This window comes from Gavialis gangeticus, unplaced genomic scaffold (genome assembly GCF_001723915.1).
Source record: "Gavialis gangeticus isolate Ggan-Ray unplaced genomic scaffold, GavGan_comp1, whole genome shotgun sequence".
In the NCBI taxonomy this organism is placed as follows: domain Eukaryota; kingdom Metazoa; phylum Chordata; order Crocodylia; family Gavialidae; genus Gavialis; species Gavialis gangeticus.
In genome coordinates, this window is record NW_017729032.1 from 29,355,322 (window position 1) to 29,366,552 (window position 11,231).

Sequence of the window (11,231 nt, forward strand, 5' to 3'; positions counted from 1 at the left end):
ATGTTGACCAGAAAGGAAACACTGAGGAAGGTGAGGGTCTACTGTTAAGTAGTTGGGAGGAATTCTAAACAGATGATGCAAAGAAGGTAGAGCTAATAAACAGCTACTTTGCCTCAGTCTTCAGAAAAAAATAATCTGAGACTAGACACCTGATAAAGCTTGTTTGGATAAAGGAGACAAGCTGAAGGATGAGGTAACAAGAGAGATGGTCAGAGAACTTTGATAGATCTGAATATCAAGTCAGCAGGGCCTGATGAACTTCACCCCAGGGTACTGATGGAGCTAGCAGAAGAGTTCTAGGAGCCCTTGCCTATAATATTCATGAAGTCATGAGAAACAGGTGAGATACCATAGGATTGGAAAAGGGTCAACATTGTGTCCCTCTAAACAAGGCGAAATGGAGGACCCAGAAAACTACATATCAGTTAGCCTTACTTTAGTACCTGGAAAGTTACTGGAGTATATCCTAAGAAAGTCCATTTGCAAGCATCTGGAGATGGAAATGTTGATCATAAGCAGCCAGCAAGGATTTACTATGAACAAATCATGTCCAACAAACTTGATCCCTTGTTTCAATCAAGTAGCTACCTGAATAGCTAAAGGGAATGCTGTGGATTTGGTGTATCTGGACTTCACGAGGCTTTTGACAAGGTCCCATATGATGTTGTAAAAAAGCTGGAGGAATGTGGGCTACTATAAGGTGGACAGACAACTGGCTCAATAGTCACAAGGAAAAGGTAATTATAAAATAGATCCATGTTAGAATGGCAGGAGGTTTGAGTGGAGTCCCACAGGCCCAGGATCTTGTGCCAGGGGCAGCTGCTAGAGGGCATGGGTCCTTCTGCAGTGCAAGGGGCCCCTTGTTGCTTTTGGAGGAATGGTAGTGTGCCAGTCTTTGCTCCCACAAAGAGGCTGTATGTATGTGTGGGGAGTGACTGCAGCTGTAGACAGTATGCATGGACCCGAAAACTTCTGGGCTGGTTTAGATGGTCTGCTAAACAAAACTGCAAAAAAAAGACTTCAAAAGGAGCCAGGTTGATTAATGGCTACAGCCAGCCCAACCACACAGCTTGACTAGAGCAAAGGGCCATCAAAAGAAACAGTGGAAAAGGCCAGACCTGGGCTACAGGTAGTTTGGGTCACAGCTCCACTGGGAGCAGAAAGTTGCAAACCTCAACCACAGCCCAAATCTGGCAGGATTAGAAACTCCCAGGTTTCAGCCCTGTTTAAATTGCCAGGCCTATTTCCTGGCCAGCAGACCCAAGAAACCAATACTCTTTCTCCCAGTGTTAATCCCTTAAAAACTCAAATGAACAAAGGGGAAGAAAAGGAGGAGAGAGGAGTCCCAGACACTGGGACAATTATCCCTCTCCCTTCTACCTGAGCTTCCCTCTTTGCTATCTGCAACTCCTCCTCTCTTGGAGGAGACTTCAGTCTTCAGCAACCCCTAGCAGCTTCTCTCCCCTCAAACCAGCCTAGCTCACCTTATATCCCTTTGCATGACATCCCTCTAGCCTTGTCCAGTTAGGGAGTGCCACACTCCAGTTCCTCTCCCATTGGCCTGAAGAATCCTCTGCTTCCCTTGGTCAGTGAGGCCAGAGAGTTTTATGTATTGTCCCCAGATACAGGCCCCAGCTTGCCATGTACTGAGCACATGGTCAAAACACAGGGGCCAACTTGCCCACATAAGTAACATACACAAAAAAACGCAATACACAACCCAAGTGTGTGTGTATGGATGCTACACAAATACAAAATGCGTTACACCTGGCTGGAGGCAGCACTCTGGAGAACCATCTGGGAGTCTCAGTAGATCATAGACTCAACATGTGTCTGCAGTATGAGGCGGCTGCACAAAATGCAAATGTGGTTTTGGGAGGCATCAATAGAAATATTAGGTGCAAGACACGAGAGATGATAGTGCTTCTCTATTTGGCACTGGGTAGGCCTCATTTAGACTTTTGTGTGCAATTTGAGGCTCCACATCTTTAAAAGGATGTGGAGAAGTTAGAAAGGGTTTAGAGGTGAACAACAAAAATAATAAAGGTCTTGGAAGATAAGTTATATGAGGAGAGGTTGAAGGAACTAGGCATGTTCAACTTGCAGAACAGGAGCTTAAGAGCAGACGTTATAGTAGTCTTCACATACTTGAAGGAAGAGGGAAAATACATTTACTTTCTTGCTACAGAGACTAGGACATGGACCAATGGCTTGAAGCTGCACCAGCTGATTTAGATTGTAAATATACTCACTTCAGTGAGGCAGTGCAATAGACTGCCAAGGGAAGTTGTGGACTATCCATCACTGAAGGTGTTCAAGAAGAGTTTGGACAGCCACTGGTCAGGGATGATCTAGGTGTAGCTATGCCTATGTTCTCTCACAGGTATTTCCATTGCTTCTGGGCTTTACTGGTTGCTACATGGGGCTGGGAGGGAAATTTTTCCCCTGGTGCTCTACATATCTCAGGGGGTTTTAAATTCTTCCTCAGAGGCATTGGGTGTTGGCTACAGGCTAGACTGGGGATTTTGACTGAGGGGTGCCAATATTCCTGCTGGGACTTAAACTTGATGATTCCTGGCTAGAGGATCTTACCCCTCCACTCAGGTCAGACTGATTGACATATCTGGAGCCAGGAAGAAATGTAACCACATTGTCTTCCTCTGTAGCAGGAGTTGTGGCCCTTTTCCTGGGATCTCTTGAGCATATTTTAAATACCCATGCAGCAGCTGGACATTGGCTGCCATGGCTCCCCTTCTTCACCTGTGTCAGATTGAGCGTTATGTCTTGTGCTTGTGTCAGGGTTGCCTCTGTAGTTTTACTAAGAGGTTAGACAATGGATTTGTATAGAATGATCCCCCAAGGTAGGGATGATCCTGCCTCAGCCAGGGAGTTGGACTAGATGTCTCTTCCAGCTCTATTTCACTATGACTGTATGATTCAAACAACCAGTGGCAAATATAAATGTCCAGTGCTAAAACAGAGACAATTCATTGTGCACAAATTAAAGAACCCTACCCCATCCCCGTATACTAGGGATAGGACTACAATATTATGTACAGTAGGAGCATTCTAATCCTAAAGATAAATTGAGGACTTAAAGGTAATACAAAAGGAAGAAACAACAATGCTTGAACAATAGGGTTTTGAATGATTAAAATAACAAAAATGTCTTGATTGGGTAAGTGTGTTAAAATTAAACAGATGCAAACACATCCAATGGAAAGGAAAGGTTTCTATTCTATTCTCTATTTGATTAGAAAAAAGCAAGTTTTTCCTAACTGTAACAACAATGGAGGTATGTAATTACCTTGATAAATTTTAAGGATTTAATTTAATTTTGCATCTCTGACTTTTGCAGGATCAGACACTAAATGAACTATTTATTCTTGAAAATATTAAACAAAGGCAATTATGTATCAAAAATATTTAATTTTGGCAAATAAATATACAATTGAGCAAGTAAATACAAAATGCCACTGCCCTATTTATTTATATACCTATACTCATCCACATGCTAAGTACTACATTTTCATTATTTACAGAACTACATATCATACAGAAGGTATGGCTTGACTTAAGCATAGGCTAAAATCAGAAAAATATGTTTGTACATTGTAGATATTAATAAATGAAGAGTCATGTCCATGATTCATTTACACTGTTGTTTCCTTTCTTCTATACATCACTGTAAATTTCCTATTCTTAACAGGAAAACCAGAAGTTGGTCTTCAAGACACGAGTAACTTTCTTGGCATTTGGGTCAAACTCAAATTGCTTTTTCCCGTGGAAGAAATAGTAGTAGTCTAGGAATAAAAGCAAATTGAACAGGTAAATATTCTCTTTTTTCCAACAAGTCTAAAAATTGAGTCACTTACTCAAGCAGCTTGCAGAAGTACCTTATTTAAATAACACTGTAACAGGGGGCCTATCGGGGCTGATCTCTGCATGGTCCGCCCACCTGTTCTTGGGCAAACCACCCGCCTTCTCGCCTGCCATGCCTTGGTCTTAATTGATTAATTAATAGATGTAATTAGGTGGGAGGCTGCCCATTTACTGTCCCGCTGCTAGGGGGTGCTATCTATGGCTCCATTCCTCCCCTATACTGCAGCCCAAGCCTCGCTGATGACATTCTGATGTTTTCATACAAGCCAGTCCCCCACGATGGGGCCCAGAATCCTGCTGTAGGACCCCCAACTGAGTTCCTCCCTTCAGATGGACTCTGCCGCCATCATACTGGGCCACAAATCTCCCTGCCACCAGTTCCCCTTCGGGTATGGTCCCCTCACCGGGACCTTTGGCTCACACTACCCCTCCAGGCCAGTCGGGACCCCAGGCCCCTGGCTCTTGGGCTTCCCTCTTGGTGGGCCTCCTTGCCTTTCTGACCTTCCAGGTCTTGGCCCCTGCCTGGGCCAGTCAGGGGAAGCTCTGGCAGGCCTTGATGTATGACCCATACTCTTATCCCAGGGTCCCCCTCTCTGGGTCCTCCTCCACAGACGTGGGGAGCTGGGGTTACCTCACACCACAACTGGTGCCTCAGGGTCTCACAGGGGACTCTCACTCCCACCCTGGGCAGCAGGTACTGGTGTTATATTCGACTCACACTCTGCTCCCTACATTGGAGGACTTACTGGGGTCAGGACTCAGCTCTCTCTCTCTGGCTGAGCCCCCTCGCCCTTCACTGGGCTCCACACTGCCCTCTCCCTGGGGCTTCTGATCATTGCCCTCTCTCGCTATAGCTTCACTGCCCCCTCTCCACTGGAGCTCCTCAGCACTGCTCCCTCTCAACCGGGGCTCAGATGTTATATTTGACCCAAACTCTGCCTTCCCACATTGGAGGACTTACTGGGGTCAGGACTCAGCTCTCTCACCCTCTGTCTGAGCCCCACTCTCCCTTCACAGGGCTCCACATTGCCCTCTCTCTGGGGCTTCTGATCACTGCCCCCTCTTGCTGTGGTTCCACAGTGCTGGCCCCCCTCACACTGGGGGCTCCACACTGCTCCTAACACCCCCTTTACTTGGGGTCTCGGGGCTTCCCTCCACTGGTGGGCTTAGGTGGCCATAGCCATACCTGGCCGCAACTCTCCTCCTCAGGGTCTCAAACCCCCACAACTACCTCCGGTGTACCACAACCCACCCTAAGGTGAGGGTTAAGGCGCCCCAACCCGCCTTTCACCGGGGTGATCACTGGCCTGGCATTTCCTGGGGGCTCCCACACCACTGGGAGTCCCACCAGGCCATCCACTCCAGGCAGGGTGTAGTTTTTGGTTGTACCCAGGACCAGGAGGCTCCTATCATCCTCTACAGCCCCTCCCTTACCTCTGGATGAAACTCAGCAGCCTTCAGGCCACACAATGTTGTTGCCTTCCTCCGGCAGCCAAACTGCCTCATTTATATCGGCAGCCCTAAGCCTAAAATGGCTGCCCTCATTAGGCACCTGGAGGCTGCCAGCTCCAGGGCCTTAAAGTGGCAGGCACACTTAGTGCCCTGCCACAAACACCATTTCTGACATGGATATATTTTCTTACTTTCTCAACACAATAACATTGAATAGATTGGGACCAAGCTGTGATATCCTTCCTCACATTAGATAGTACCTTAGTTCATAAGAGGCCCCTTTAACTCAGTACAGTAAAAGGCAAAATTCCACAGAAGTAGGGACATCAACGTTTCTATCTTTAGAAACATATGCAGCATTTTCCAATTGATTTAATCATGCCTTGAGAAGTAATTTTGTGCCTATTTTACAAGTGCTTAAGCTGAAACATGGAACATTTAAATGGCTTTATCAAAGTCTACTTAAATATCAAATTATCATTAAGCAGTTTTTGACTTTCAGTCCTGTGCAGCCCACCTAACCACATCTGAACATTTCTGAATTAATGCATCCTTGCTTGAGAGTTTCTACTTACTTTTATTCTGGAAAGCAGCATCCACTTTTCCATTGATTCCTGGAAATTCATTTTTTATCAGTTTTGGTTTCTTATCCATGGATTGACTTCTCTCATCATAACTGAGAAAAAAATAGAAACAACATAAAAAAAATTTAAAACAAACTAAAGGGCAGCTAAACTAACACCAAAGCACAAAGAAGCTGCTACCTTTCAGCTAAGGTCATTTATCACTTAGATATCCTTATGCTAGTTTCTCAGATGATATACATTGGCACAACTCAATTGATTTCAGCAGAGCTATACCAATTTACACCACCTCAGAATATAACCAAATAATATTGAATACATATATTTGATTCATGCTTCTTTTCAAATTAAGGTTATTTTTCTGCCTATTACTTAGGACATGGAGAAGTGAATAATCAGATGCTGAATAGGAATAATAAGGATTTAGCAGTGTTCACTACAATAACATTTATCAACAAAAACATTAAATCCTAGCTACTTATGTTCAAGCAATAGCTTCAGTCAGATATTTTACAAACTATGAAACTAAGCAAAGAGTCAGAGCTCATCTATTATTGGCACAGAATACAGGTCCTCGCTTATGCTAAAGAAGAATCTCCAGATGCTGAAAGTATATCTTCTCTGACACAAAGCTGAGCAGTTTTGCTTGCATTCAATAGAGAAAATGATAACCATTTACTCTATTTTATTGTAATACATGGAACAGTTTCTCAATGTACTGTAATAATGCAATAATTCTAATGATAATAATATAACTGGACAGAGAATTTGGGGGTAATAATTTGATTTTTTTTCACCACAAGAAAGGGGACTGCATAATTGTGAATTATTTGTCCTAAAAGGCGGAGTAAATTATTATGTAGCCTTTCCTAAGTAAGTAAAATAATTGTAAGGAGTCTTTCTTTAAAAAAAACCCCAATTACTTAATGGTTAAAATAACAGTGAAAAGAACTGCTCCATCTGTCTTTAAAGAATACTATTTCTCCACTGACAACGGTGACAGTCGATTAACTAGCCTCTTACTAAAGCATCCACAATCAATTGATGGTACAAGTTACTAGTAATGTAGTTTTGTTTTCTCTTACTCAAGAATCATCTCACCTCCAAATTTTGTTGTCTACAAAGTAGTATATTTTCCTTTTATTTGCAAAATAAAGGGCTGCATCAATTTTTTTAATACCCTTTGAGAGGCCCAGAGCATGGATTTTCTTGGGGTATCCAGGCAGCACAGCATCTCCTTTGACACTCCAGAATTCATTTCCTATCAAGAGAAGTTGGTGAAAACATTTTGTCATGTGCTTCTGTTGAGAATTATACACTATTTGTGCAGGGTATGTTAATGCATAAATACAGAGATCCATGAATGTACCCTGTAAAACACAATAACTCCTGTGGCTACTGTAAATTGAAAAATACCTTTAACTGGAATTTAAACACACTGTACAAAATTCACCTCCTCCCTGCAAAATAATTCTTCTCAATGCTAAGAATAAATGTGGGCTGTCATTTTGAATTTAGATCCAATAGCTTTCAGGAAGAAAGCACAATATCATATTTCTAGATGTCTCGGGAATTTTTTCAGATTGATATTTAGCAAATAAGTCATTCTGAGCCTAGTTTTTGTCTCTGAGCATAATATTTGTTAAAAACATAATTGCAAAAGCTACCATTAAACTGGGTTGGATCAGTGCTCATGAACTCTCATTAAAAAAGGATGATCTTCAGTTTTCTTAATTATTTATAAATCAGATAAAATGGGCTGAGGACACATGTAAGGAGAAATTAGAAAAATTCCGATTCTAACCTTTAAAAAGGAATGTCTCATCTTTATCAGTGATTTCATATGCAGCATCAATACCAGAGCGCAGCTGTGACCAGAATGAAGATATTACATTAAATTCAACTTGTTTGATTGCAGGATGTTTGCGCCAGAAGTACCTGATACAGACAAGAGTATTTACAAATTAAGTCATGTCTTCATGCATAACACGGTACTCAGAGAGTATTGTATACCCTCACACACAAGAATTCCATGCCAAGAAATATGTCTTCTATTCATTTTCCTTTGCTTACTGATGTTTGAGTACCAAGGAGTAAAGTCTTCCTTCGCCACAGAGACCAGAAATGGTTACCTGGCAATGGTATTTTCATCTCATTACTTGAGATGAGGTATCCCAAACTGAACTGAATGTTCAGTAAGTGATTGCACTGTTGATTTATATAACAACACACTGATAGTTTCTATTTTGTTTTCGAATCTTTCCCTAAGGACCTGGCAGGGGAAACACCATGTATCTGTGTCCAAGACAGCAGTTTGCCTTAAGTCTCCTGGGGATAATTGTTCTTCTGGCTTGGTTTAGTACCCATCGAGGTGTTGGGGCATAATGCCCATTTTATGGAAATGGGAGGCTTCTCCTTAGCTTGTTCCTGTGGGCATATGGCTGAGGGTAGGCAAAACTTGGGGGAATCCAGGCTTGGGCCTGCATGTAGGATGCCTGCCAAAAGACTTTGGAAATATCTGAAGCCCCTGGTGGGGGTGGAGAATGTTTGCCGGTTGTAGGGCCACTTATGGTTCTGGACTGACTCATGGATTTGGACTTGATTTGGCTTGTAACATGAAAAATGTATTTTAAAAAATTCTAGCTGTTTTTTACATTTTTGACCTTCATTGCATACTACAACAATGTTCTCAAAGAACTCTCTATATTGACTCCAAGATCTTTTCTTGGGTATTAATGCCTAATTCAGGGACCATCACTATACCTAGGATACAAGTTATAGCCATTTTTCACCCATTACTGTACATAAAGGCTGTCCCTGTTCCAAAGATCTTAGGCCCAGGTCCACAAACATATTTAAGGGCATTTATACACATGCTCTGGGAATGGGGGCAGGTTGTGTGTGTGTGGCGGGGGGGGAGGGCTTTAATAAGAGTGGCTCTGAGAGCTGCTCTAATTAAAGTGCCCAAAGCATCACATGTATCAGCATCCTCACACTGAAAAATGGCAGTGGTGGCACTTTATAGGGGTGTGCAAAATGGGCCGTATTCTATTCGGATTCATTGATTCAGATCACTGTCCCAGTTTGATTTGGCCATAGACATCGCTTTAAATGTTTTTTCTACATACCTCGAAGTACCAGGCACGGCTCATGAATGCTGTGATGGTGGGGCACATGGAGCATCCCACAGGAGTGTGGGGGGCTCCCCTGCATGCTCAGTGGCAAACCTGGAAGTGGATCAGCTGTGGGGAGACCCCAGGTGCCCCCCCAGGCCCAGGAGGTACCAGTCACTGACCCAGGGGAGGCATGCACCCCCCCACCCCTGCGCACTCTGCAGTGGACCTGGAAGTGGACCAGAAGTGCTTCTGCTCCACTTCCATGTCTGCTGCTAAGCACTCTGGGCACCCACCTGCCCCACCACACACTTCTGTGGGATTCTCCATCCACCCCACCATCTCAGCATTCATGAGCTGCCTGGTACCTTGAGGTATGTAGGAAAAACATTTAAAGTTGTGTCTATGTCCAAAATCGTTGAATCTCTCTGAATCAATTCGGAGGGTTCTGATTCGATCCAGAGAGGTTAAAGGGTCTCCTGATTTGATTTGGATTTGGAGATTTGGCCACCAAATCGGGCCAAATCTCTGTCAAATTGAATCAGCAACCAAAACTTCACATAGCCCTAGCACTTTAACTGAAGCTTATTGAACAAGCTATGTAGTTTGGAAGCAAGGTTGTGAACACACACCTGGAACTTCTTTTAACATAATACAAGGTACTAGTTTGACTATTTTGGGCAAAATTCATGATGTGTCTTTTTCCATACTGCTATTGATAGAATAATTTAGTAAAGAAAAGTGGAGTTGATTTGAGAGAACTTGCTTACCTGTCTTTAAAGAAAATTATTTCTCCACGGAAAGTGGTGACAGCATCCAAAGTCAACTCAGGGTTACATGCGTTTGGCACTGCAGGTTCTTTGGGACCAGTGGGTTCTCCAGGCCAATTAAATTCTGTGTCATTTTCAATGGGATTAGATGACTTTCCTACAGGAAACAATTTAGAGAACCATATAAAACTAGTAACTGATATGAAGGATTTCAAATGACTTCAGTGGATGTACCATTCTTATTCAAGCAATATCTAGTACATCTATTAAACACATATTCCAATGAAAGCTTTTCAGATAATTGGAAGTCATAAACATTAAATAGTTAATATTTTTTATTACCATAGAGATACTGAATGCCATTAATATCATCCTGATGGAGAGGGAATACTGCCAGGTCAGGCTTTCTGTAAACTGGGTACATCAGTGCATCAGGATGTGTAGAATGAAACAGTCCCAGTGAATGGCCAAACTCGTGAACAGCAACATGAAACAAGTTGATGCCTAACAAAATGCATAAAACAAGTTACATCTTTCGCTATTCCTACTTACAATAATAAAAGTATTGTACATACAATGCAAGTAATAGAGGCTTTTAGTGACTGCAGAAAACGTCCACAATCAAAGAAGCAGACAACAAAACCAGATGCAGGGTGGGAGTCAGTTTACGATACAATGACAGTTACAAAATGCAAACCCCCCCCCACAACAACCCCCCCCACCACAAATATCCCAGCAGTTGTCAGGTTCAATGCAGCACCCACCAATTGCAAGGAAAACTGCAAAAAGTCCTAAGTAGGTTGGTTTCTGAAGGCCCCAGTGTTAATGGTAGCCATTGGTTGCTTGGAACAGTGGACAATCTTTCCACATTCTTAGGTATTTTGTCTAGTCTGGGCACATCTACACATGATGCTACATCAGCGTAGTGATATGCTATGGAAATGAAGCAACCATGCGCGTCTACATGTGACCAGCAGCCACTCTGCCAAAGTGGCATGCTCCCTGCTTATAGCACACCAGTACGGAGAAATAGCAGCTAAGAATAAAGTGCACCCAGAGTACAGTGCAGTATGGGCTGCTACTGCGCCATGCTTTTGTACAGTAAAAGCTGTGTTAACTGGCATGAGTGGGGTAACCAGGGTGCTGGGTATCTAAACATTCTGGTTATCTAAGGCAGAGGTTTTCAACCTTTTAGAAACCTAAAAGGGGGGGCCGTGAGGAGCCCCAGGGCAAGGGGGGGCCGCAAGGAGTGAGAAGCCCCAGGGCAAGGGGGCAGTGAGAAGCCCCAGAGCAAGGGGAGGGGTAGCGAGAAGCCCCGAGGAGGTGAAGGAGAGGGCCAAGCCACAACAGGGCCCAGGTCAAAAACTACGTCAGTACCATCTGCAAGGCTTGGGCTGCAGTGTAGGGGTGGAAAAGAAGCCACAGATAGC

At 43.3% G+C, this 11,231-nt stretch overlaps 1 protein-coding gene across 1 annotated transcript in view; it reads right to left on the minus strand.

Annotated features, from left to right (window-relative positions):
* Window positions 1-3,409: 3,409 nt before the first annotated feature.
* Window positions 3,410-11,231, minus strand: part of LOC109303444 (stromelysin-1-like) — a 16,587-nt gene continuing 8,765 nt past the window's right edge. The window contains exons 5-10 of the mRNA XM_019525647.1: window positions 10,144-10,305; window positions 9,802-9,958; window positions 7,723-7,856; window positions 7,020-7,179; window positions 5,910-6,010; window positions 3,410-3,803 (exon numbers count right to left, since the gene is read on the minus strand). Coding sequence (XP_019381192.1) covers window positions 3,703-3,803; window positions 5,910-6,010; window positions 7,020-7,179; window positions 7,723-7,856; window positions 9,802-9,958; window positions 10,144-10,305 — 815 coding nt within the window. The 3' untranslated portion in view covers window positions 3,410-3,702. The remainder of the gene's footprint in view (window positions 3,804-5,909; window positions 6,011-7,019; window positions 7,180-7,722; window positions 7,857-9,801; window positions 9,959-10,143; window positions 10,306-11,231) is intronic.